Source organism: Lepidochelys kempii, chromosome 4 (genome assembly GCF_965140285.1).
Source record: "Lepidochelys kempii isolate rLepKem1 chromosome 4, rLepKem1.hap1, whole genome shotgun sequence".
Taxonomy (NCBI): Eukaryota; Metazoa; Chordata; order Testudines; family Cheloniidae; genus Lepidochelys; species Lepidochelys kempii.
The window spans coordinates 9,710,511-9,738,457 of record NC_136383.1 but is presented as its reverse complement, the minus strand read 5'-3'; the positions used below and the strand labels follow the sequence as shown (position 1 = coordinate 9,738,457).

At 50.6% G+C, this 27,947-nt stretch overlaps 1 protein-coding gene across 3 annotated transcripts in view; it reads left to right on the top strand.

Moving 5' to 3' along the window:
* The first annotated feature begins 3,076 nt into the window (after positions 1-3,076).
* The window catches only part of PRAG1 (PEAK1 related, kinase-activating pseudokinase 1), a 44,850-nt gene continuing 19,979 nt past the window's right edge, over positions 3,077-27,947 (top strand). Inside the window, exons 1-3 of one of the 3 annotated variants that reach the window (XM_073340337.2) lie at positions 3,077-3,164; positions 7,137-7,554; positions 10,305-12,163. In XM_073340337.2, coding sequence (XP_073196438.1) covers positions 7,189-7,554; positions 10,305-12,163 — 2,225 coding nt within the window. In that variant the 5' untranslated portion in view covers positions 3,077-3,164; positions 7,137-7,188. Of the gene's footprint in view, positions 3,527-3,981; positions 4,653-7,136; positions 7,555-10,304; positions 12,164-27,947 lie in introns of those variants that run through there. The other 2 variants (XM_073340336.2, XM_078852422.1) reach the window with 2 other exon arrangements.

Sequence of the window (27,947 nt, the reverse complement as noted above, 5' to 3'; positions counted from 1 at the left end):
TGCTGCTGGGGGAGGCTCTGAGTGAGGGCTGTGGGGGTGCTGCTGTGAGAGGATTTGGGTATGGAGCTGTGGGGGGTGCTGCTAAGGGAGGCCCCTGGGGGAGGGTTATGGGGGGCTGGGGAGGCTCTAGGGCAGGGCCATGGGGCGGGTCGCTGGGGGAGGATTTGGGGATGGGGCTGCGGGGGGGCTGCTGGGGGAGGATTTGGGGATGGGGGTGCAGGGGGAGGCTCCAGGGCAGGGCCGGTAGGGGGCTGCTGGGGGAGGATTTGGGGAGGGTTATGGGGGGCTGCAGGGGGAGGCTCTAGGGCAGGGCCATGGGGCAGGCTGCTGGGGTAGGATTTCGGGATGGGGCTGCAGGGGGGGCTGCTGGTGGAGGCTCTAGGGCAGGGCCATGGGGGGGTCACTGGGGGAAGATTTGGGGATGGGGCTGCAGGGGGATGCTCCAGGGCAGGGCCATGGGGGTGCTCCTGGGGGGGATTTGGGGATGGGGCTGCAGGGGGAGGCCCCAGGGCAGGGCCATGGGGGTGCTCCTGGGGGGGATTTGGGGATGGGGCTGCAGGGGGAGGCCCCAGGGCAGGGCCATGGGGGTGCTCCTGGGGGGGATTTGGGGATGGGGCTGCAGGGGGAGGCCCCAGGGCAGGGCCGAGGGGGGGCTGCTGGGGGGGAGTTGGGGAGGGGGCTGCAGGGGGAGGCCCCAGGGCAGGGCCGAGGGGGGGCTGCTGGGGGGGAGTTGGGGAGGGGGCTGCAGGGGGAGGCCCCAGGGCAGGGCCGAGGGGGGGCTGCTGGGGGGGATTTGGGGAGGGAGCTGCAGGGGGAGGCCCCAGGGCAGGGCCGAGGGGGGGCTGCTGGGGGGGAGTTGGGGAGGGGGCTGCAGGGGGAGGCCCCAGGGCAGGGCCGAGAGGGGGCTGCTGGGGGGGAGTTGGGGAGGGGGCTGCAGGGGGAGGCCCCAGGGCAGGGCCGAGGGGGGGCTGCTGGGGGGGAGTTGGGGAGGGGGCTGCAGGGGGAGGCCCCAGGGCAGGGCCGAGAGGGGGCTGCTGGGGGGGAGTTGGGGAGGGGGCTGCAGGGGGAGGCCCCAGGGCAGGGCCGAGGGGGGGCTGCTGGGGGGGAGTTGGGGAGGGGGCTGCAGGGGGAGGCCCCAGGGCAGGGCCGAGAGGGGGCTGCTGGGGGGGAGTTGGGGAGGGGGCTGCAGGGGGAGGCCCCAGGGCAGGGCCGGGGGGGGGCTGCTGGGGGGGAGTTGGGGAGGGGGCTGCAGGGGGAGGCCCCAGGGCAGGGCCGGGGGGGGGCTGCTGGGGGGGAGTTGGGGAGGGGGCTGCAGGGGGAGGCCCCAGGGCAGGGCCGGGGGGGGGCGGCTGGGGGGGAGTTGGGGAGGGGGCTGCAGGGGGAGGCCCCAGGGCAGGGCCGGGGGGGGGCGGCTGGGGGGGAGTTGGGGAGGGGGCTGCAGGGGGAGGCCCCAGGGCAGGGCCGGGGGGGGGCGGCTGGGGGGGAGTTGGGGAGGGGGCTGCAGGGGGAGGCCCCAGGGCAGGGCCGGGGGGGGGCGGCTGGGGGGGAGTTGGGGAGGGGGCTGCAGGGGGAGGCCCCAGGGCAGGGCCGGGGGGGGGCGGCTGGGGGGGAGTTGGGGAGGGGGCTGCAGGGGGAGGCCCCAGGGCAGGGCCGGGGGGGGGCTGCTGGGGGGGAGTTGGGGAGGGGGCTGCAGGGGGAGGCCCCAGGGCAGGGCCGGGGGGGGGCTGCTGGGGGGGAGTTGGGGAGGGGGCTGCAGGGGGAGGCCCCAGGGCAGGGCCGGGGGGGGGCTGCTGGGGGGGAGTTGGGGAGGGGGCTGCAGGGGGAGGCCCCAGGGCAGGGCCGGGGGGGGGCTGCTGGGGGGGAGTTGGGGAGGGGGCTGCAGGGGGAGGCCCCAGGGCAGGGCCGGGGGGGGGCTGCTGGGGGGGAGTTGGGGAGGGGGCTGCAGGGGGAGGCCCCAGGGCAGGGCCGGGGGGGGGCTGCTGGGGGGGAGTTGGGGAGGGGGCTGCAGGGGGAGGCCCCAGGGCAGGGCCGGGGGGGGGCTGCTGGGGGGGAGTTGGGGAGGGGGCTGCAGGGGGAGGCCCCAGGGCAGGGCCGGGGGGGGGCTGCTGGGGGGGAGTTGGGGAGGGGGCTGCAGGGGGAGGCCCCAGGGCAGGGCCGGGGGGGGGCTGCTGGGGGGGAGTTGGGGAGGGGGCTGCAGGGGGAGGCCCCAGGGCAGGGCCGGGGGGGGGCTGCTGGGGGGGAGTTGGGGAGGGGGCTGCAGGGGGAGGCCCCAGGGCAGGGCCGGGGGGGGGCTGCTGGGGGGGAGTTGGGGAGGGGGCTGCAGGGGGAGGCCCCAGGGCAGGGCCGGGGGGGGGCTGCTGGGGGGGAGTTGGGGAGGGGGCTGCAGGGGGAGGCCCCAGGGCAGGGCCGGGGGGGGGCTGCTGGGGGGGAGTTGGGGAGGGGGCTGCAGGGGGAGGCCCCAGGGCAGGGCCGAGGGGGGGCTGCTGGGGGGGAGTTGGGGAGGGGGCTGCAGGGGGAGGCCCCAGGGCAGGGCCGAGGGGGGGCTGCTGGGGGGGAGTTGGGGAGGGGGCTGCAGGGGGAGGCCCCAGGGCAGGGCCGAGGGGGGGCTGCTGGGGGGGAGTTGGGGAGGGGGCTGCAGGGGGAGGCCCCAGGGCAGGGCCGGGGGGGGGCTGCAGGGGGGGAGTTGGGGAGGGGGCTGCAGGGGGAGGCCCCAGGGCAGGGCGGGGCTCAGCGCCCGGCCGCCGGCAGCGCTGCCCCAGGAGGAGGAGCCGGCAGCCCGGCCCCCGCCCCGCCGCTGTCCCGGGCGGGCGGGCTCGCAGGGCGGCGCGGCGCGGAGCCGGCGGGCGAGGTCGGTGCGTCCCCGGGGGTAGGGGCCGGCGGGCCGGGCACGTCTCTCGCCCCGCGCCGGGGCGCTGGGTGGGGCGGTGCCTGAGCCCCCCGCGGCCGGGCTCTCCCGCGGGCGGGCACCGCAGGGGCCGTGCGGCTGGCGCGGGGGGGACCGGGGAGGCGGCCGGGCCGGGCCGGGCTGGGCTTCCACGGGGGTTTCGCTCGCTCCAGCCCGCGCTCCTGGTCTCTCCCCCCAGCTTCCTGGGGACCCGATCGCTTCGCGCCCGGCAAGCCAGCGGCCTGAGCTCTCCTCGCCGCGACTGCCTGGCTGGCAGCAGGTAAGTCCCGTGGAGCACATGGCTCCCACAAAGCCACCGGGAAGCGCCGCCCGGGGCTCTGGCCGGGATGAGCTGGCCAGCCCCGGCGTCCACAGCCAGCTCGGGAGGAAGAGCGAAGCGTTGGCAGAAGCTTTGCCAAGGGGGACCGGGAGTTTTGCATAAAGTTGTCGAAGGCCAGAGCGTTTGCCCGTGGACGGAAATTGGAAGCCGTGGGACAGATGTGCTCTGCCTTTGCGTTTGTTTGACTTGAGCTTGGTTTCACGCTGCATTCCTGCCGTCGATTGGGCTACAGTGCACCTAAAAAAAAAGAAGGTCTTAACATCGTGTTTCGACTCTTAACTCCCTGACTTTATTTAGCCAGTGTAAGGCTGCCATTTCTTCTTTGCCTGCCTGTGCTTCTTTCCTCAGGAATATCTAAACCTGGCTAGGTTGAGTTAAAATTGCCTTGGTTATGCCTGCAAGTCAGACCCTTATCACCTTGGCATTAGTTTAACAGACTTTACAACCAGCTAGCCTCTATTTTTCCATCACCCAAAAGCATGTGATATCTTTTAGTGGCTTTTTATTTCATTGAAAATTTGGATTCTTTGAACTTAGTGATTCCAGGAACATTTGGTTTAGCAAGTTTCTACCTGTTGCTTGTATTTAATTTCTTGTATTTTGCAGTATTGGGAATTTTTGTGCATTTTGCAGTAGACGTATACATTTAAAATTACATTGCAAATCTATATTTATGGAAATCCTCTAGCATTGTATTGACTTCACAGCTCCAAGTGACTTGATTTATCATTAGTGGAAGTGTTATGGACAAATTTTTATATATAGATTCCTGCTGAATAAGATTTTGCATGGGGAAAAAAAGGAGTACAGCTAAGTCTGTGACTGATGTCACCCTTTTGCAGAATTTGCATGACTGGGATACTTCTATTACTCCCATCATTGCTCTTCTGGACCTGTGATAGTATCAAAACTTACTGTGTAAATTTCCTTTGATTTAAAAATAGTCATTCTATACTACATAAGGTAGATACAGGGTAAAGTTTTGCTAACAATTTAATTACTGCAATGTGGCTGTATGTGGTGGTAGTTGTTCTCAATGTTGATGTTACAAACCTGCAGCGATTCAGGAAGCCTTTTTCAAACAAACAAAATCAGAATGTGATCTTCCGTTCTTGTCCTTTTGGCTCCACAGATAACTTTAGGGATGCAAATAGGTTTACCTTTTGAGCATTTAATGCTGCAGAATGTGTAGTTAATTAAATGTCTGAGAAGAATGTACACTTGTATTTTCAAATGTGAAATTATAAAAGGTGCATGCAGTGACTTAAATGACATCTTTGGCCATATGTGGCACAATGAGCTAAAAAATTAATGAATTATCATCATCTATTGCAGAATTTCTTTTTGCCTAATCCACTGCAAAGGATTTGGGGATATAGAGTCACAAGAACAAAGGTGAATGGGTTTGTGGGTCACAGGTGCAAAAAGGTAGAGATCCCCATCTTAGTATATTCTTTAGAGTGGTTATTAATGAATTTTAATTAAATAACATTAAAAATGAAAATTAGAAAAGAAGCAATTTCTAGCTTCTTTGATATGGATTTAAATGAACTTGGCTGTTACTGCCCTCCTCTCCAATTATTTTTATTTGTCTTTAAGTTGTGTCACATGACACAGTAGCTCTTCTTTCAGAGTAGCAGCCGTGTTAATCTGTATTCGCAAAAAGAAAAAGAGGACTTGTGGCACCTTAGAGACTAACCAATTTATTTGAGCATGAGCTTTCGTGAGCTACAGCTCACTTCATCGGATGCATTCTTGTGTGGCTAATTTAGCAATTTTTGTCATGGTATTAAACATGTTTCCCATTATAATCCTTTTGCCTACTTTTTGATCCCACTACTGGTATAAAAGGGAAATTCTGCTCTCCGTCTGTCCAGACATTCAGAGTTCTAAAACCGTTAACTACTGCGTTATAAATCAAAAGCAATTTGAAAAATCTGGAGGGAAAATAAAGCAGGAATATATTATTTTTAAAAATTTGTAGGCTACGGTAATGTGTTAATTATACTGAATTGTGGAGCTCTAGCATTCACCCCATAGTTAATGTTGCAATTGAGTTTCCATTAGTACCATATTTTCCTCCTTCTGGAATCTGCCAAAAAGTAACTTTTGACTCGCTTTCTCTCTCTCTCTCTCTCTCTCTCTCTCTCTCTGTCTCTCTCTGAGAACTAGTGCAGAGCACCAAAGTTTAGTTGATCAAAGTCTAATTTCAAAATGAACTTTTAAATTTGGACCATGGCTAAAAATTGTTGACTCTTGTGAGCTTAGTATAATGCATCAAATGACTGAGTTTTTTTTTAAATAAAAGCGCAGCAATCTTTAGCCCCTTTTCCTTGCAGAGAGAGACTTCAGAATGTAAACTAATTATTAGGGAGTCTTGTCAGCGTAAAAAGGATTGGTTTTCAACCAAACAACCCAGGAGCTGCCAAGTCTCCTAAGGCTTGCACGGGACTGATGATTCCTTCAGCACTCAGGAGGACCATGGTGATATGTGCCTACAACGTTAATTTCATTTTAATAATGTTTTTGTGCGGCTGAGACTTAGCATATGATGTCTTTGTAGTGTCACCAAAGGATACTGGAGCCTCAGTCTGCAGCCTCAGTCTGGTAAAGTTAGTGCTCTTTGCTTTAGGGGATTTTGTTGATAACACTCAGCTGTTGCGATGGGTTAATACACTATAACACAGAGGACCGTGTATACAAAAGCTCTTATTCAGAGTTCAGTACTGAGGCCTAGGGGTACTGCTATCCAAAGGATTTGGGAATGACTTTGCTTCAAACCCCAGAATTTGTCTCTCACTCCCTAAAGCCCTGATTCTTGGAGTGCCCCAAACTAGTGAGAGTTCCTAGGAAAGAGAGTTGCTTCACCTTCCTTTACATTAGCATCTGTTGACCAAAGGAAAGTTTTAGGAATAAAAGGCTAAGGGAGAACTCAGTATGGAAGGATTTTCATTGAGAGACATGTTTTATCTGCACATCTTCCCTTCTCAGCAACCCCATGGTTTTCCTGGGGACAGCTAAATTGTCCCTGATTTCTGGGACTCCAGTCCCTAAAGATTTCTCTTAGGGGTTAGTTTCAGGTAGCTGTTGCGAGAATTTGGTTAAACTTGGCAGTAAAGAAAGGAGAATGACCCAAAACAGAAAAACTGTTCCTGGGGAATTTTCTCTTTCCATTACTAGAGAGGAAAGAGGGACAGGATTCCTCGTCTGTAACTAATCCAGGAGCAGAGAGTGGTTAATCTGTGAGTGTTCAATTTCAACCTTGCAGACAGTTAACTGAAACTATTATTTGTAACTACAGGTAACACAGATAAAAGCTTTCTTTCTCTCAAATCAGATCCAACAGCAGATTAACAGCTTTTGTTTCTGTGTCACCCTTTTCTTGGAAATGGTTTCTATTACTTTCCCATATAATCCTGATTTAGGGTGTAACTACTGTTAAATTTCAGGGGGATATGGTGGCTGCCAGGGCACTGGGTTACAGGACTCTGAACTCTACCCTTTGCTTCACTAGTCCTGTTTCTTCCAGAAGTAATTTTATGTTTAAAGGGAATTCCTCCCCCACATCCCACTTTCACAACCATGAATGGATATTTACAAGACACACCCTCTGTATCAGTTGCCCTTACCCTTGGTCTAGACCCGGTACGAGTCTGGTTATATGTGCTTGTTAAACAATGAATTACTTCTTGAAGGAATGCTGCTTGTTTGTTGTACGCTCCGTCCTTGTAGAGTTATGCATAGAGGCTTTTTAGGTGATTGTATAGGCTTTACCTAGGCAATGAAAGAAGCCTTATAAACAGCGAGCCTTTGTAGTGAAAGTAGAGTAAGTGTAATTATAACCTCCCCCACACCCCCCTATTTAAATGAAAATCTTCCAATTGTCATGTATAAAACGTTCTGCCTTTCCAGGTAGCTCAGCTACAGGACAGTCTAAACCTTTAAGACCATCTTCAAAGGGTGAATGCAAAATGAACAGCAGAGCTCAGTACACAAGATGCAGAGGGCCATCTGTCTGAACCAGGAGGACTTGAAAATGTCTGTGTGCAGTAACTTTGTGGAGCACATTTGGAAGCCTGGCTCCTGCAAAAACTGTTTCTACTCCAAACGTTCTCACAGGCTGCAGGCATCCCTGGAGCTGGAAGCTAGTAGCTTGCCCTCACGCACCCTGAATGGAATTAGAGCAAAGGCTGAGGATACAGCTCTGGAGGATGTGTGTGTAACTGCCGCACCTTACTCGAAGCCAACGATTGCAGTGAAGCCAACAATGATCAACCCAGATGTTTCTGACATCTGGGCGGATGTGAATATGAATGCAGATATCTCGCAGGTAATGATTAATAAGGGGTGTGGTATCGTACAGTGCTGCGCCCGTTATAATATTTGCTTTTGGTGGGGAGCAATAAGGGTATTTGCTATGACAAGACTATTGCGTGTCGACCTCCATTACTTTTTATTTCTGGGTGCATGTAAGCCAAGATCTTTCTTTTCTGCCTCATCTGCTTTCCACTGGGTTTTAAACCCCTCGACACCAGAGGTTTGTGTTTCCGCTGCAAAATGCTTGGCTTCCTGCAACACCACTCGTTAAATCTAGTGGGACCTTTTGTAAATTAGATAATACTGACCAAGATCACAAACAATTCTTGAAGAATCATGTATAAATCAGATACTTTAAAATAATGTTAGTCGCTCAGTATCTTGTTACATTTTTAATTTTTAATTTTTTTTTTTCCTGGTGAAAATTTTCTGCTTGACAACCTAAGGACTGAAGTCCTCTGTTTATATGCTGTCTGGGGCAAACAGGGCCTGCTTCCCCTCACAGCCCCGCCATGTGTCCCTCCATCCTGACTGGCAGGGACCACCCGTAGGAGTGAGAGGATCTTCATGCCCAGGTAGTCCTTGGCCTCTCTGCTGAGACTGAGAGCAAGTTTGCCAAATGTAGCCGTTGCTGTGGTGTAGATACCTGCTCACTAATAACTGAACAATTTATTTCACACAGACCATCAAACCACCATCAGCTGTTAATGGTTCGCTGTCAGGGTGGGCTGATAACCTGGCAGCCTAGTGAGTGTTTCTCTGTTCCACTGTGAATCTCCTGAACCATTCAGTCCCCCTTAATATCTTCCTAAATCTGATGGCTGAGGGGAGAACTGCGTATTGAGCAATGGTTACATCCAGAGATGGGACTAAGCAGCAGAATTCAGCTCGGTGTTTCTCCCGAAGTCTGGGGGCATTCAGCTCTGGAGTTTTGATTCCCAGCCTTTCTCGCTATGCCAGATAAATGCTTGGTTAGGAGCTTGAATACTATGTGTTTTATCTTTGCCCGATCCTACTCGCTTCTCTCATATCCTTGAAATCTCTGCCTAAGCAAACTGATGACTAACTGTGCTAACCCCGCCCCCCCATACACCCCCCCACGACTAACCAGTGAGCAGAGGGGATATGTCAGTGATACAGCTGCAGGGCAAGGTCTTCCTCTGGTGGCTGATCATTATAGCTATGTTGAATTCATCCTGCACCAGCCAGCCCTTTCTTTGAAACAAAGACTGCTCCCACCCAGCCACAAAGCTGGAGGATTTCCTAATGTGTGCCCTTCTCCCCACCTACAGTGGGGGCTGCTGATAATATACTCTGCTATAGTGGACCATTTTATAGTGAAGTGGAATAAAAGTGCTCCAATGCATTTTATTAGAGTTTCAGTACTCTGCTTTGCTTCTTTTTAGGGCCAAATTCTCATTCAGGTAAACACAGCTTAACTTCATTGAAGCCAGTGGAGTTACACTGGTTTTCCTCCTGTTAGTGAGAGCAGAATTTGGACGATGGTGAAGCTTTAGTTCCTTATAAGTGGATTCTACCATGTCAAATCCCTAGGAATGCAACAATTTAGCATTTAACAGGCATGGGTTGCACTCTGCATTCCATGGGATTCTCACTTCTCTTCCCTTATTGAACAGAGGACAAGAAGATTTATCACAATCTCATGGGGGAGGGAGGTGGCAAAGAAGATTCCTTGATTCCTGGTCTTGCTACAGCTCCTCTCCAATGGGAGTAAAGATAAGGTCTTCCTGAATTCGATGGGCATGCCCCCAGATACAAACAGTAGAACCTCAGAGTTACGAACTCTGTTTGGGAATGGAGGTTGTTCGGAACTCTGAACAAAACGTTATGGTGGGTCTTTTAAAAGTTTACAACTGACCACTGACTTAATACAGCTTTGAAACTATTATACAGAAGAAAAATGCAGTTTTTAACCATCTTAAATTAAACAAACCCAGAAACAATTTCCTTACCTTGTAACATTTTTTTTAAACTTTCCCTTTATTTTTCTAGTAGTTTACATTTAACACAGCACTCTACTGTATTTGCTTTTGTTTGTTTGGTTCTGCTCTGCCTGATTGCGTTCTTCTGGTTCCAAATGAGATGTGTGGTTGACCGGTCGGTTTTTAACTGGTGTTCATAACTCTGAGGTACTACTGTAGGTACGAGTGCCTCTGGCAAGGGCAGGAAGGAAGAGGTACACTGCTACCACTTCCAGATGGAAGAAGAAGGGATCTTTTGCCAAGTAGGCCCTCTCCTGTTACAGTGGAAATTCCACATATAATGAAGTGTTTTTCATGAGGGGAATCCTTAGTTATAAGAGGGTTCCATTCTGTAAGATGTACAGCTACAAAGCTGGTTTATAAAATGGAAAGGAGACCTAATGACCCATGGAAGATATACTCTTTGTAATCTATGCCTCTTTAATTCTATGTCGATGGCTCTAAATAGAAAACACACATACCATGCGACAGGTTGAAAACGTTATTGCCTGTCCTGGATAAGAACCTGACTAGGAAGGAAAGGTGATGCCTTATTCACTGTATTGACATAATTAATAATGCAAGGACTGCAAAGGGTGCAGAAGGTAGGACAAGTGTAGCTTCAGCAGACAAGGCTGCAGTAATCACCTGTGTGGTGAGTACGCAGGTGAAGAGCAGAACTAACCACACACCTGAGGGGAGTCGGCAACAAAACACCATTTGCCATTTTTCTTTTTTAATGCCCATCCTGAATGTGTGTTTTTATCTTTGGCCCATGTAGGTCAGCTGGAGAATGGCGTCTGAAACCCACCTCATTGTGAAGCCAGGAGAAGCTCAGAGGACATGCGTCGACCACTTCAGCACCAGTGCTGTGAGAAAGCCCTTCGTTCATGATACACCGAATGACTGTCCTCCTCAGTTTCTCCCAGGCTGCTCCAGGGCGGGCCTGAAAAACAGAGGGGAAAGAAATATCCCCTTCAACAGTTTGGTGTTGGAGGGCGAGAAGGGTGGATGGGAGGGCAGAGCTATGCTTTGTAACAAGGAGAAGCTCGCCTGTCCACAGAAAGGGTTCTGCCACCAACCATCCATCTTTGCCGACCGAAGCACTGATTCCACCCTGGACTCTACTGGATGTCCAGCCTTTCGGCAAAGGGAAGGCACACCGCTGTCCTCAGAGAGCAGTGACAGCTGCTGCTCTCCTGGCTCTGAGAGCGAAAGTGGGGAGTACTGTTCGATCGCAGACTATTGTAGAGAGAGTCCTGTCCTACTGGACGCTCCCTGTCCACAGAGCAAGGTGGCGTGGCATGACAGTGAAAAGCCAGCCCCGAGGTTCTGGGGGCAGCAGGAGGCTGCGGGGAATCCACTGGCAAAGACAAGGGCAGTCAAGTTTTGTGAAGATGAATGCAGGCCATTGAACTTAGACTCGAGTTTGCAAAGGGGACACTGTTTACAGGACTCTCTACAAAATAATACATGTTCGGAGCGAAAAACATTAGCACTTCTCTCTGGCACTACAGTCCTGTCAGACAGTGTGGTGAGCAGCAACAGTAGCAGCAGTCCCCTGACTTTGCCCCAGGAGAACGATTGCTGTTCTCTCCTTGAGCAATCGAGTCTCGTGCGAGACAACCCCGGGGAAAGCTCGAGCGACCCTCTGAGCACCGTCCCAGCACCACAACATGCCCCTCACGCACAGCCTGCCCACAGCGAGCCCATTTATGCCGAGAGCACCAAGAGAAAGAAGGCGCAGGTAAATAATTCTGGCGTGCAAACAAAGAGAGAAGGGCCGGCACGCAGCCCTCTCAAAGAGCAGGCCCATGGCCCGTGGCGAGATGGGGTGCGGTACCTGAGCAGCGAAAGGGAGTACCAGGATTCAGCCACACAGGTAGCAGCAAAGATTACCATTATGGCAGCGCACACAGACGAGGATAACAGGACAATATTTCTGAGCAGCCCAGACTCCGCTGTTGGGGTCCAGTGGCCCTGCACTAGCCCCACCTCTCATCCAGACTTTGCGATCCCTTCGCCTTCCTTTGGGCACAGAGAAGGCTCTCAAGCCGGCAGTGAGATGGGTTCGGGTGAAAGCAGCCCGAGGTTTCACCAGCAAACGCAGAGCAAGGGCGTAGTTAATGAGAGTCCTGCTGTTCCCCCAAAGATGTCCACGAGCAGCCCGCCTGGCAGCGAGGGGACTACCATGCCTTCAGTCAAGTCTCCTGGGGCACAGCTCTGTGACAGTAATGGCCACGGTGACACCAGCACCCAGTTCTCATCAAGGAACTGTACAGATCCTAGTGCCTTGGGGACTCTGCCTTCTCTCTGCTCTCATAGTAACAGGGTCTCTGCAGAGGAGCTCAATCCTCCAGGCTCGTCCCATGAGAGGAGGCATAAATACTGCAGTGCAGGGTGGAGCAGGCAGTGCCGGATAGAGGAAGAAGAGGAGGAAGAACAGGGCTTTTTAACCTGCACGCAGGCCAGGGAAGTGGAGAATGGAACAGCTTGTCCCCATCACGGGGAAGACTGCTCTGGGCAGGACAAAAAGACTGGGATGAGCAAATCAGCATCTTTTGCTTTTGAGTTCCCTGAAGGCAGCCGTGAAACTGAGGAGTTTGCACCCCCTCCTCCACCTCCAAAGAAACAGCCCAGGTATAGACCGATGTGCGCGAGTGTACATGTGCTAATTTACATACTGTGGGTAGTCACAAATGATCTGTTCTAAGTCAGTGGTTCTCTACCTAGTTACCATTGTGGGCCGTGTATGAGGCCAACAATGTGTTGCGTGGGCCGCACCCAGCGCTACCTGTGTGGCCCCGTGGATGCCACACATGGGCCGGGACTTTGTTCTGATTGGGCCACAGGTTGAGAACCACTGTTCTAAATTCCCCCAGCCAAAATGTCTGCTGCAGGGAGAGATTAGAAGGAAGCTTCCTCCTTTTGTCCTTAGTTAAAATCTAAACAGCCCGATAAAAACTGACTCCCTGGAACATAGGGAACTGCTGTGTAGCTATATAATTGCTTTCTCAGCATACCAGATTGCCTGTAAGCCCCTCTGCAAATGCTTTGATTAGTTATGGCAAGGGGTCGGGGCTGATACGAAGAAATAACCTGTTTTGTTTCTCCTTTGATCATTGTATTCATATGCCAATCACATAAAGATCCAGGAAATTCAGCATTTCCCTGACATGGGCAGAGAAGCCCTCGCATGTGCAGGTATATTCTGGTACAAACTGATGAACGTGATACAAGATCCTACATTATTTATCAGCCTCTGTTATGAGGGAGCTTATAGCATTGCCTGTCGATAAGGTTGCTCAACACTTTCCATAGTAAGACCCTGTGTTCAGTTGCTTGTAACTTTGCCACACTTTAACCATCTGCGCTGACATTTTCCATGCTGGGCATCTGCCTCGGTTGAATTTGTTTGGAAATTTTCAGCTAAAATGGTTCAAGAACAAAGTCGGGGAAAATACCTTGTTTAGTGTGTGTTTAAAAAATAGGGCATTGCAGACATCTGGTTGAGAAGCTCTAGCACCTCCCTGCTGTGAAACAGGGACTTGAAATTTGGTGGTACAGGATGTGATCATGTAACTAAAGACTGTATCATGATGTGTATACACAAGAAGGGAGAATTAAGGTTGCACAAGCCACCTTAATTTTGGCGTATTCTAACTTTGTATATATATGAGTGAAAGCTGTCCATCTGGGAAGGACATTGTTGTGCTAGGTATTAAATCACACTAGGCTTCCGCTATATAATTGGCACTCTCAAAATGCGTTCAATTCTTTATCTGTAGCTGAGTGTCCCTCAAAATTGAAATCCAGTCAGGAGCTCGAGTAATGAGGGGTAGTGACTTTCCTCTTCCAGTCACTGGTTTGAATTCAGCCTAGGTCAGTAGTGACTGAAGTACTAACACCTGATTGCTGCCTGGTGAACCGGGAAAGGCATGTGGTGGGCTCTGTCCCATCTCAGTACCCCGGTGACCCCGTCACAAAACCCAGATCCATACCTGGACGTCCCCAGTGAGTGTTAATGGAGAAGCTAAGTATTTCAAGTGCATGGAGGCTGAGCTGCCCTCTCCCCCCTAGCTAGGGCCCTCTCAGGCCATGGTTAAGGTATATTTATTGGCCGAGGAGAGTGGGGAATTTTGCAGGCCTGCTGCCCGTGCCCTCCCTGTATTTGTTCTGGGCATAAATGTCAATGGAGGAGCTCAGCCTGCAGGGCTGTCAGCAGTTTCTGTCAGAGCAACTTGAAACAACTCAGCCCAATGCCAGATCTCTCAGTACGATTGCACAGACTGAAAGCTCTGCCAGCCAGGTGCACAGCCACTGCAGTGACGCGGGCCACGCAAGCCCTTAGATCAGTGGATGTGAGTGAGGGTCACCGCCACACCTGAGAACTGGGTTGGGGGTGGTAACGTTTGAGCTGCCTGGCTGCGTGTGAGATGATAGATTCACAGTGTAGCCGGAGTCAGGGGGTGACTTGCGGCACCACCCCGGGAGAGTGCTCGGAGAACAGACCCCGGTTCCCTCGCTCATGTGGGATATGAAGGTTTCTTACAGCGTAACTAAGAGAAGAAATGAGCTTTTTGAAATGGTTTAACAGTGAACAAATGACATTGGGGGGAGGGAAATGAAGCAAAGAACAAAAAGCTTTAAAACTCATCCCAGGCCGAGGGACAAGAGTGCGTTCCTAGCATGGCATCTTTTCTGAACAGACCTACCTTACGTGGCCCCTAAGCAAAGCCAACTTCAAACGCTCTTCCTGCTGAACTGGGGCACCTCCAGGTTGCAGGCACAGGCAAGAAAGGGGCTACAGAGAGAATGAGCTTTCATGCTTTATTTTGAGCCTTTAAAGATATCTGCCGAGACATTTTTAGCTGTGAACCCAGGAATTTCCTTTCAGGGCTGTTCCCCGCTCTGTATCTCGCATTAAACTGTGGTTTATGATTGAGATTTGGTCTAGTTCAGACCTAAGAAGCAGAGAAGGTTGTGGTGGCTGGTTGCTATTGGGAAAGGATAGTTTTAGGACCTCCCTGAGTCTCACTTGAGCATGCTGGAATTCATACAGGAAATGATTCATAGGAGAGAGAAACAGAAGTCCCAGGCAGGGCCGGATGAAGGCAATCTGCGTCCCTTGACACCATCAGTCCCCCTGGCCCTGCCCCTCCATTATGGTCTCAATTACCATTTAGCGTGGCAAGGAGCTCCCTCCCTCGCCCAGAGAGGCAGGAGCAGAAGTAGGGAGCCCCTTTTTCCCGGCAGAAGCAGCAGCAAGGATCGTTGTCCTCCTCCTGTGAGCAGCTGGGGTCTTCTTTCCATCTAGAATGGCAGCAGGACCCCTCAGTTCTAACACCCCAGTAGCTGGGGTATCTGCTTGAATGGGGGAGTCAAGCCTGCTGCATTCTTCCCCTTCTGCTGGGCTGGGGTTGGAGTTAGCACCCCTCTGGAGGCAGGGGGCAGCTCCCTGCTCTCAGAGGTATTGTCTCAGGCTCTCTGAACACTCAGGGTGAGGTTACTGCAGTTGTTCCTCTTGAGTCACCTTTAAAGCTTTTCTTCACATCTTTGACGGCCAGAAAGTACTTAAAAATACTGCGATTCTGACATCCCTGTTGCATGGCTCCCGTAGCTTGGGTCCTAGTTACGGGGGTGGTTCTATCCACTTGTACCTGGATGACAGACATTGGTCATTATGTCTCACTAGCAAATGCCTTGATCCAAGCTGCCAAATCTACCTGCTGTCACCCAAAGAGCACAGACTTGCCCAGCTGTCAAATCTCCTGCAGCCACCACAAGAAGCTACCTGATCAGGGGCACAGCTGCTCCAGTTGGATAAATTCACAAAGATTGGGGTCCTTTTGAGTGCCCTCATTTTCCTTTTAACCTCTACTTCTTTGAGCATGTTTCATGCACAGGATGCTGTGCTCTTATTTGTGTGTATGCGTGTTTGTGTGTGTGTACGGGGTGTGTGTATATATTATTACTCCTCTTGATCTTTGACAAATGCTGCAAGCAACAGTTATATAAACTATTTATTTGCTTAATATATGAAAGCTTAATAAATATTATTGATTGAAGTGGTCAGAACGCAGTCAAAACTTGGTCATGGAAGATGGGAAAATCCATTTCTTTGGCTTCCATGACATTGAGACTCACGTGGACGTGTGAGGCTAGATCCTTACCTGTGGCTGAGGAACACTCAGTGCAACTTGGAAGGGGAGAGGTGTGCGCAAAAGTGACTTTCCGCCAACTTTGCACTCCTCATCCGGGGCAGTCTGTGTGCAGGCCTGGCCCTAGGCATACGTTGGAATTGTCTAAAGGCTGCTCTCAATTATGCTAGCTGTCCGTGGCCTTATAGCAGCCATGCATTGCCCGTGTGCAGGGAGGCACAGAGCATGCCCGCTGTCCACCAGCCCGGCCCCCTATGCCAGCCTGAGGGAGGAAGGGTGGCATAGGAGTCACTGTGCCAGCTTTATGGCACTGAAGGATCTTTCCACATTGGCATGATCCTCCCATGGCCTGCTAAAATGGGTTAGGGCCATTTTGTGCTAGCAGAGCTATGTAAAGCAGACTCAGTATAGGCGAGAATCTGGGCCTTAATATTTCTTGCTCATTTAAATGTCTAGTTATAATAGTAAACAGATCTTTGCTATGCACTAGAAACCAAACAGAAGGTGGCATTAGTTTTCGGGAGACTGGTGAGCTTTCCCACTTGGTAGTCAGGCTAATATTGGACACTGGTGAGGCCTCATCTGGAGTACTGTGTCCAGTTTTGGGCCCCACACTAAAAGAAGGATGTGGAAAAATTGGAGAGAGTCCAGCGAAGGGCAATAAAAATGATTAGGGGTCTGGAACACATGACTTATGAGGAGAGGCTGAGGGAACTGGGATTGTTTAGTCTGCAGAAGAGAAGAATGAGGGGGGATTTGGTAGCTGCTTTCAACTACCTGAGAGGTGGTTCCAAAGAGGATGGTTCTAGACTGTTCTCAGTGGTAGAAGAGGACAGGACAAGGAGTAATGGTCTCAAGTTGCAGTGGGGAAGGTTTAGGTTGGATATTAGGAAAAACTTTTTCACTAGGAGGGTGGTGAAACGCTGGAATGCGTTACCTAGGGAGGTGGTGGAATCTCCTTCCTTAGAAGTGTTTAAGGTCAGGCTTGACAAAGCCCTGGCTGAGATGATTTAATCGGGGATTGGTCCTGCTTTGAGCAGGGGGTTGGACTAGATGACCTCCTGAGGTCCCTTCCAACCCTGATATTCTATGATTCTAATGGAAGACCGAGCATGTCATAGAACCAAGCGGGGAAATGGCTTTTCTTTGGGGCGTAGATAGGGAATGCTTGAAAATAGTTACCTTAAACTGTACCTTGGTGAAAGGAGCTTTCCGCATCTATCAATGTATGGGGAAAGTAATGGGGAGGGAAGAGAGAGAAATATGAAGGCAAGAATGGTCCTTTGAAGGTGTCTGACTTTTCAAGGTAAAAGGCATTTCCCATTAACTTCTGTGGTGCCTTCAAGCAGGAGTCGCCTTGAGACTCGACAAGTATAAACCATGTGTCCTGACAGTTCGACAGTGCAGGAAAAGAGAGTCACAGTAACACATTGTATATTGAAGTTAAGCCTCACGCACTCTTCCCAGCGTTAAATTTATTCGTTTTTCCTTTTACATCTTGTGCTTTACTGCATGCGTGTGGTTTTGTGCGGGGAAAATGAAACCTATTTGATTAGTTTTTTCTAATGACAGTTACTTATTTTAAAGCAATCTAGAATATATTTTCAAAGTTGAGAAACAAAGACCAAACATGTAATGTGTTAAGGTTGTTCGCCCTCAGCTATAACCGTTTTAAAAAAAACAAACCAACAAAAGCCACCTTTGCAGTATTTTCATGGTGCAAATAAGGCTGTGGTCTGGAATGAGAGTTCTCTCCAAGGTAGCTGCAAGCACATTTACAGACAGGTTTTAAATAATGGGGTTGTGCCCCTTTTTTTGTATTTTTGGATATATACAAAAAGTTCTGGACCTCTTCTGTATGTTTAAGGGGGAGGGGTACTGCGTGTTTTAAAATTAGACTGTTAGAGCTGGTCTCTCCTGGAACTCTGTGGAAAACCAAAGAACTAGTTGAATTATGACATCACAAGAAAAGAGATTAAAAGCTGATTAATTGAAAGGGGAAGGGATGTTTAGTCGGTTTCAAATTAATTAGCCATTGTAACAGTTTACAATGCGATGTGGTAGATTCTCCGTCACTTGGAGTCTTTAAATCAGGGGTGGGCAAACTATGGCCCAGGGGCTCCCACCGGGGAGCAGAGTCCGGGGCTTGCCACGCTCTGCGTGTACAGTGGCTCTGCGCGATTCCTGGAAGCAGCGGCATGTCCCTCCTCTGGCTCCTACACGTAGGGGCAGCCAAGGGGCTCTGCATGCTGCCCCCGCCCCAAGTGCCACCCCTGCAGCTTCCATTGGCCAGGAACATGCTAATGGGAGCTGCAGGGGTTGCGCCTACGGGTGGGATAGCATGCAGAGCTGCCTGGCTGCGCTTCCGTGTAGGAGCTGGAGGGGGGGGACATGCCATTGCTTCTGGGAGTTGCTTGAGGTAAGTGCCGCCCCAGCCAGAGCCGCCCCCCCGCACCTCAACCCCCTGCCCCAGCCCGGAAACCCTTCCTGCACACTAAACTCATTTCTGGACCCACCACAGAGCCCGCACCCCCAGCTGGAGCCCTCATCCCTTAACCCCCTCCCGCACCCCAACCCCCAATTTTGTGAGCATTCATGGCCCGCCATACAATTTCCATACCCAGATGTGGCCCTCGGGCCAAAAAGTTTGCCCACTCCTGCTTTTAAATCATCATTGGATGGCTCTTTCTAAAAGATAGGCTCTGTTTCATTCACAAGTTATTGGGACTGATGCAGGAATCCCTGGGTGAAATTCTCTGGCCTGTGTTACGCACCAGGGTCGGACTAGATGATCATAATGGTCCCTTCTGGCCTTAAGATGTATGACTCTAATCTTTTTTATAAGCCATTAAAAAATCTCTAGGTTAAAGTTATTTTTGGCATTAGTCTCTAATTGTTCCAACAAAATTAATACATCTTCATAATATATTCTAATAAATACATGACTCGTATTTTGAAAGCGAATAGACAAGTATGGCTTGACAAATTCTGTTGTTAGTCTGTGCTGTAAACCAGACGATAAATGAGATCAGGGCACACAAAGGCTGCCTGTTTGAGGCTTGTAGCTTTTGACAGAGGCTTTAGTGTCTTACCACGAAAAAAGGAAAGAGAGATACAAAGTGGTGATGGTAGAAACAGAATCACAAGGAAAAAGCTTAAAATGCAGAGAGATCAGATTCATTTCTAACTGGAAATGATTGCCAAATGGATGATCACGCTAGATCTGGCTTTGTGAATTAGTGTATGATTTTACATGATTGTAATGCTAGCTTTCAGAATTTTATCATCTATTTAAAACCCCCCACAGGGCCAGCTTCTGCTATTTGGATTTGTGAGAGTGGATCAAGTGGCTGAAATAAAGTAGTATTCTGGCCGCAATACACTTTTCTTTATAATTTCCTTTTTGTTGAATTTTTTTAGGCATACAAAGTCTATTCAAGTGAAAAGAAAGAATGATGGAAATCAACTTTATTTTTAACTTCCTATTTCTAGGACACTGTAAATGTATGAACAGTAACCAGGATCATTAAAGCAGTCTTAAGATAGCCCACTTTAGTTGCCATTAGGACAGCCTTAACTAAAGTACTGTAAATATTTAATAGTGAGGAAAGTAGAGAACAAAATACATCTCCAGGACATGCAGATGTTGACCTGGAAGCACTTCTCGTGCACTAGAGAGTGTTTCATGGGGCAAGGTGGCTTCAGAGGCCAGCTCAGCAAAGCATTTAGGACTGTGTCCAGCTCTGCTGAAGTCACTGGAAGATTTGCCACAGATGCAGAATCCGGCAGTTAGACGTGCATTTCAGCATGAGGTTAAGTGCTTTGCAGAATGAGCGACAAAACCAGGAACGCTTCTGGCACTGTGGATGCGTCATCCGATTCTCTTGTTGGGACGCTTTCTGACATGAAGGGACAAAGGGAGAATCCGTGTTCTAGTACAGAGAAATAACTGATTTGCAGTAGTCTCTGTGGATGTGGTGTCACTAGATAGATGGAGACACTACAAAAATACAGATAAGAATCCATATGTAATGATCATAAAGGTGAACATTAACACTCAGTCCCTTGATGGGGATTTGGGACACTGGAGAATTTTAGTTCCATAAAAAGAAGCTCTTGACTGCTTGGCATAGTCTGCCCCCGTGAGCGTGTTTATGGGTCGAGTTAGAGTGCAAACCAGTGTGTAGGGGTAGGGGATTGGATTGCGGGTAGGGGATTGGATGGGGGGAGAAATCCAACTAGTATCTTGGTTTTTGTTTAAAGGGAAACGATGATTGTTGGCAGGGGCTGGGATGGTGTCAAATGTAGATCAGAATAAATGGAAACAGGAAACGTGCTTACTTTTAAAAATAGTCCCATATTGAAATAGCGATTGAATGACTTTATGTCCGTTCATGTCTATGGTGGCCGGGCATGTGCAAGAAAAGAAAGCAAAACTCAGACAGACACAGGACAGAGCTGGCTTCTCAGGCTTAGCATCCCACCAAGTTTTGTGTGTGATAGAAAATCGTATGTTGCTATCTCTGTGTATGATTCTTCACATGATTATTGCTTGGTGTGCTGGACAAAGATGCATCCTTTATTGACTCGGGCGACTAGTCAGCAAAGAAGGGTTACGTGGGGCCACCCTGTTCTTGTCTCTTGTACCTAGTGTGAATAGTTGCTCTACTTCCGTGCCCTGGGGAGGAGCTGGGTAGTGAGGCATATCCTTTGCTAACAACTAGGGTGAGCGCTGGGTACTGCTGAATTGGGGCTCAGCATGGTAGTACTACGAAGGAAGCCGCGTTCAGAAAGGGGTTTCTGCAGACTTGTAATTCTCTGTTTTTAAAGCTTGTTTTCAGATGTTCATTCCAGTGCAAGTGGAGGGAGCTTGTTCACATACCCTTGTCCTGGCTGCTCCAGGACAATGATAACCTCATGCTTTTCCACCGTACGCCCCATAACGTATGATCCCTGGAGAGTGAACGGGAGGAGAGCAGGTCCCATCGGCAAAGATGGTGCCCACACAAGTGTGCCCTCTATCCCCCTCCACAAACACAGCCCGAAAATCATTATAGCTGTTCCAAGCCATTGAGATTTATAATGATTTTACCAGGTGTTGACTAAGGCTTCTGGAACATGCTGAACATGATTGGTCCCTGTATACCAGGAGTGGGCAAACTTTTTGGCCCGAGGGCCACATCTGGGTATGGAAATTGTATGGTGGGCCATGAATTCTCATGAAATTGGGGGTTGGGGTGCGGAAGGGGGTGAGGGCTTCTGCTGGGGGTGTGGGCTCTGTGGTGAGTCCAGAAATGAGTTCAGTGTGCGGGAAGGGGCTGGGGCAGAGGGTTGGTGGGGGGGGGAGGGGAGGGGGAGAGGAGGGCTCTGGCTGGGGGTGCAGGCTCTGGGGTGGGGATGGGGATGAGGGTTTGGGGTGCAGGAGGGTGCTCTGGGCTGGGACCAAGGGGTTAGGAGGGCAGGATGGGAAACAGGGCTGGGGCAGGTGGTTGGGGCATGGGAGGAGGTCAGGGGTGCAGGCTCCGAGCGGTGCTTTCCTCAAACAACTCCCAGAAGCAGCAGCATTTCCCTCCTCCGGCTCCTACGTGGAGGTGCAGACAGGCTGTTCGGCATGCTGCCCCATCCGTAGGCGCCGCCCCTGCAGCTCCCATTGGCCATGGTTCCCGGCTAATGGGAGCTGCGGGGACAGCACTTGGAGCGGGGGCAGCATGCAGAGCCCCTTGGCTGCCCCTTCGTGTAGGAGCTGGAGGGGGGACATGCCGCTGCTTCCAGGAGTCTCGCAGAGCAAGCCCCCGACCCTGCTCCCTGACCGGAACGCTGGAGCAGGGCAAACCCCGGACCCTGCTCCCCGGCGGGAGCTTGAGGGCTGGATTAAAATGGCTGAAGGGCCAGATGGGCCCCTGGGCTGTAGTTTGTCCACCCCTGCTGTATACGCTTGTAGCTAGGATCATTGTAGTTTGTGGTATGGACTAAGCGTCAGCAGTGCCTAAGATATAATTAATAATAGAACTCAGTAAAAAATGAACTGTTAAAGTTGATGGTGTTCCTTTGAAATCAAACCCCAGATACGAGACAACTTGTTTGTCTTTGAATGCTGGCCGTCTGTTTTAACAGTAGAGTTCCATTATTGTTATTCCTAGTTACAATAGGCTAGGTTAAGTATACATAACCAATGAGACCTCTGGATTTTATGGCGTTTTCTTGCCAGTTTAACCCAGTTTTAATGTGGTTGTCAGGTTTGTGCTTCAGTTTTATTTTGTAGTCGTCAAATTGGAGATGTTTCCTAAAATGTTGAGGCATCTTATAGTGACTCTCAGATTAAGTAACTGTCATAAAAAGTGTATTGACCAGTAGCAGTGTCTGCATGTAACTTGAATTCAGTTGTTTGCAAATGGAAAAATAAAATGATTCCCTGGCTTTATAGATTACACATGTATAGCTCTTGCGATTCTGAACTGTCAAGCAGTTAAGTGTATGAAACAGCACTATACAATGTAACCATCCAGCCCCTTCTTCCCAGCTTGGAGGCTTTGTATTATGCTGAACAGATGGGCCTTTGCAGTTCATTTCTGCTTTACACAGTAGAGCGCTGCAGACAGCACTAAAATATAGCCTTTCGGGGATGGTAGACGGTGTTTCTCATGTACAGCACCTAAAGCTATGACCCTTTTAAAAATTGAGCCCCAGGATCACAATGCAGTCTGTCAGAAGAAAAGAACGGCAGCAGAATGGTATGGCCCTATTTAGGCAAAATGAACAAACCAGAAGAGAGCATTGCACTCCATTATGGAGAGCTAACGGTCTTTCCAGAGTAGAGGCAGCGATTAGGTTTCTGTTTTAAACCACTGTTTGGATTCCTCTTTTGATTTCAGTCTGGGATTTCATGTGCTTGTTTCTGCCAGAGGATTATTTTTTAAATCTGTGATTTATCAGACAGGTCGTTTGGGGAAGATGACTTCTTTGGAAATGAAGGCTATACGCTTCTTTTTTTCCCTTCAAGTTTCCCGTCTTTTTTGCCACTTCAAAAAGTAGCGTGGCTTGAAATTGCTAATTGTTGGCCTTATTGGGGACTGGTGGTTTTTGCATCTTTTGGAAAGCATACTGGTTTAATTTGTGCAATATTTCTAGGTTTTGCAAGTGTCTTAGATCTTCATGCTCCGTATGCTTGGTGTGCCCCCTATCTTCTTCCACGCTACAGTAAATCCCTTCCAAACGGAAGGAAAGTGCAGTGCAAGTTGTTGTACCTTTTTTGCTGTGTGTGTGTGTGTATTTATGCAGAAGGAGAGCATTTAGGACGAAACTATAAATACTTTAGAACTCGCACCTCCCATTCCTGAGAGTTGCGATGGGCTCCCTTTGGTCTCCAAGGGTATGTCTGCACACCAGCCGGGGGGGGGCGTGCTTCCCGGCGCGGGTAGACCAAGGGGCAGTTGCTCTGCGCACGCTAGTGGCCTCAAGTAGCAGTGTTGCTGTGGCAGGACAAGCAACGACTCATAGAATCTCAGGGTGGGGAGGGACCTCAGGAGGCCATCTAGTCCCACCCCCTGCTCAAAGCAGGACCAATCCCCGATCTTTGCCCCAGGTCCCTAAATGGCCCCCTCAAGGATTGAACTCGCAACCCTGGGTTTAGCAAGCCAATGCTCAAACCACTGAGCTATCCCTCCCCACAACTCGATCTAGCTGTCTGACTACATGCTCACCCAACCCCCTTGGTATGTACGCAGGTGGTAGCCTGAGCCATCACCCATGCCGCAGTGGCCACGCTGCCATTTTCAGCGTGCTAACTCCCATAGAGCAGTGCATGTCTGTCTGCCTGCTCCGGGAAGCAGGCCCCCAGCTGCTGTGCAGGCATATCGCATAACTGCAGACAGCCCCGTGTTCAGGTGTGCTCACGTCTCTTGACGTTTGCACAGTGCTTGCATTCTGGGCTACATTTGCGACACTGCAATATTAGAAGAAAAGAGATTGCGAAATTCTTTGCCTTATCTCTTGTGGGTTGATGGATTTTTCGTGGGTTGCGCACCTTGACAGAAACGGAAGGCAGCTGCTGCAGCAGCGAAGGGGGTGGAGGTTAATAAGTATGAATGTTTCAAGGTGGACAAACGTGCACCAACACAATGCTCCCTTTCATGTAGTAATTGCACCACGGCTGCGCTGGAGGAATAGTGCTGGCTAATTTATTCGGGCTGTTTCTTCTCTTTTGTTGTGTACAGCTCATTTCCCCCTCTCCCCCCCTCCCCCTTTCAAGAGAATGCCTTGCAAAAATATCAACCAATTTTGTCCTGGGATTTTGTTTGTTTGTTTTTCTTACTTTCTCTTTCTTCCTGTGTTATTTATCAACATTGTCTTGATCACTCTAGGTCCAATCTTTAAAGCAGCTATTTAAGAAAAAGTCCTGCAAAATCCCCTTTGGGGTAAAGTAAATGTCCACAAGTTGAAGAAATAGAAACCAAAAAGGATTTCTCTCTTAGTATTATGAAATGTGTCCGTCTCTCATGTTAACATTGGAGGCCACTAACTGAGGCCTTCTCTATATTCAAAGCTGTACCTGTTTCAGTAAAGGTGGGCTCTGAAACCAAATTAATTAAACCAGTGAAAAACCCCTAGGGAATACCTATGTTGCAGCTGGGAAGTGTGATTCCCAGCGCTGGTAGACAGACTTGTGCTAGCTCAGCTCATGTGCTAAAAACAGCAGGGTGGACATGGCAGCTTAGGCAAAGCCCCAAGCTCAGACCAGGGGTTTGGAATTAGGCAGCTCATCTTACCCACCATTGGAGCCGCAATGTCCACACATGCTTCCAAAATACACAAAGCAAGGAACCCAGGCAGGCCCATTGTATCTGGCTGCGACACTCTTACGGAAGGACTATTGGGACTCAGAGAAACCATCCTCAAACCACTGACCACCCAAAGGGCCAGCTTCCTCCAGGGCACAACCGACTTCCTCCTCAAACTCCACAACATTAACAGCCAAGAACACCATCCTTGCCATCATGGATGTCACTTCTCTGTACATCCCTCACAGCGACAGCATTGTTGCCTGACTCTAGTATTTACAGGACAATGGACAATTATCTTTGAAAACTCATGGCGATCGGGGGAAGTCCCGGACGACTGGAAAAAGGCTAATGTAGTGCCCATCTTTAAAAAAGGGAAGAAGGAGGGTCTGGGGAACTACAGGCCAGTCAGCCTCACCTCAGTCCCTGGAAAAATCATGGAGCAGGTCCTCAAGGAATCAATTCTGAAGCACTTAGAGGAGAGGAAAGTGATCAGGAACAGTCAGCACGGATTCACCAAGGGCAAGTCATGCCTGACTAATCTAATTGCCTTCTATGACGAGATAACTGGCTCTGTGGATGAGGGGAAAGCGGTGGACGTGTTGTTCCTTGACTTTAGCAAAGCTTTTGACACGGTCTCCCACCGTATTCTTGCCAGCAAGTTAAAGAAGTATGGGCTGGATGAATGAACTATAAGGTGGATAGAAAGTTGGCTAGATTGTTGGGCTCAACGGGTAGTGATCAATGGCTCCATGTTTAGTTGGCAGCCGGTATCAAGTGGAGTGCCCCAAGGGTCGGTCCTCTGGCCGGTTTTGTTCAATATCTTCATAAATGATCTGGAGGATGGCATGGATTGCACCCTCAGCAAGTTTGCAGATGACACTAAACTGGGAGGAGAGGTAGATACGCTGGAGGGTAGGGATAAGATACAGAGGGCCCTAGACAAATTAGAGGATTGGGCCAAAAGAAATCTGATGAGGTTCAACAAGGACAAGTGCAGAGTCCTGCACTTAGGATGGAAGAATCCCATGTACTGCTACAGACTAGGGACTGAATAGCTCGGCAGCAGTTCTGCAGAAAAGGACCTAGGGGTTACAGTGGACGAGGAGCTGGATATGAGTCAACAGTGTGCCCTTGTTGCCAAGAAGGCCAATGGCATTTGGGGATGTATATGTAGGAGCATTGCCAGCAGATCGAGGGATGTGATCGTTCCCCTCTACTCGACATTGTAGTATAGGGCCCAAAACTGGACATCTGGAGTACTGTGTCCAGTTTTGGGCCCTACACTACAAGAAGGATGTGGAAAAATTTGGAAAGAGTCCAGCAGAGGGCAACAAAAATGATTAGGGGTCTGGAACACATGACTTATGAGGAGAGGCTGAGGGAACTGGGATTGTTTAGTCTGCGGAAGAGAAGAATGAGGGGGGATTTGGTAGCTGCTTTCAACTACCTGAAAGGGGGTTCCAAAGAGGATGGATCTAGACTGTTCTCAGTTGTAGCTGATGACAGAACAAGGAGTAATGGTCTCAAGTTGCAGTGCGGGAGGTTTAGGTTGGATATTAGGAAAAAGTTTTCACTAGGAGGGTGGTGAAACACTGGAATGCGTTACCTAGGGAGGTTGTGGAATCTCTTTCCTTAGATATTTTTAAGGTCAGGCTTGAGAAAGCCCTGGCTGGGATGATTTAGTTGGGGATTGGTCCTGCTTTGAGCAGGGGATTGGACTAGATGACCTCCTGAAGTCCCTTCCAACCCTGATATTCTATGATTATATTGAAACCCTCTGAGATGCACCCCAAACACACCAAGAAATCTGTTACCTACGGCCAGGCACGCAGATACCACAGAACATGCTCCAAGAAGAGAGTCCGGGATATACACCTTAACACACAGAAAACCACCTTCACCAAACAAGGACATTCCACCGGGGAAGTAATTCACATCATGGAATGGGCCTCTCAAATACCCCGAAAGAATCTGGTTCAATACGGAAATAAAACCTCATCGACCACACACCCCTAGTTGTCACCTACCACTCCACCCTGGAACGCATACAGGGTATCATCAAACAGCTACAGCCCATTTTCAGTGGGGGACCCCATCCTGAAAGAAATCTTTCCTGAACCCCCTTATCTGGCCTTCAAACAACCCTCCAGCCTTTCCAAGCTCATCATCAGAAGCAAGCTCCGCATCTAGGGGTGCTGGAAAAATGTGTACAGTGGGGGTGCTGAGAGCCACTGACCCAAACTGTAAACCCTGTACATTATGGAAACCCCTTCAAGCCGGGGGGGGGGGGTGCCACAGCTCCCAAGCACCCCTAGTTCCAGCAACTAAACCACAGACCAGTTTCCAATGCAAACTGGAAATGAGGTGGAAATTTTCAAGTGAAGGTAATTAGCCGTTGGAGCAGTTTGCCCAGGGAAATGGTGTTCTCCCTCCTTGGGAGTCTAAAATGAAGATGGGTATCTTTGTCCAAGTTCTGCTCATTGAGGGATAGACCCACAAAGGGAGCTGAGGTCTGTGTTGCAGAACATAGCATTTAGGCACCCTGCCATGGAATGGAATCCAGAAGCCCAAGTTGGGGGGCGGTCATGCTCCCGGCACAATGCACAGGGAGAGTTTGGCACCTGATAATGGGATCCCCAAAAGCCAGCAAGCTGAGCGGGGTGCCTAAGCCAGGCAATGGGAGATGCCCAGGAGAGGGGTGTGGCCTCAGCCCCGCCCCTCGAAAGGAGTTTGAGCCTCGGTTGGAGGCGGCGGCTTGGGGTTAGCTGCAGGGGTTTGATCCCTCGTTTCCCAGCTCCCAGGAGAGCGCCCTGACCCTGGGCTATGGCTCTCTTCGTCTGTCCCGTCGGAACTCTTCTACTGCAGGTAATGAAATAGCCCTTGGAGCGGGTCCTTGAACATGGGTCTCTCGCCTCCCCGGTGAGTGCCACAACCAATGGGCGACAGCCATGCTGTCCCTTCCCCCGGCTCGGTGAGTTGCCCTTTCTGCACTGTGGAACGATTTCGGTGAGAGAGACTGAAAGGCACCCGCCCTGGAATGCCTCGGGGCACACTCCTGAGAGGTGGGCGATTGGGGAGGGGGAGGGGGAATTGCTCAAGCGGGGGGCGAAAAGTTGTAAACGGGGGGGCGGGGGGGAGACAGCACCACTTCCTCCTCCATTTTGTACGAGGCCTGAACTGCTGGCTGCTGTCGGAGCACTCCTTCCAGAGCAGCCCCACCAGTAGGATAGATGGGGGGACACCTCGTTTGAGGATCCCGCTGGGGCTTAGGGTGAGAGAGGTGCGCGGGTATCAGGACCAAGACAGTTGTGCACGTGCCCAGTGGCAGATTTTTGGTACTGCAGGGATTTTATTGGCAGAAGCTTAGGCACCTGCAGGATTAGGGAGCAGCTGAGCTGGGGTTTTGAAGACCTGAGTTTTGGATTTAGGTGCTGAACGTTCAGTTACGTGCCTAAATCACTTTTTGTAAATCCGATCTAGCCC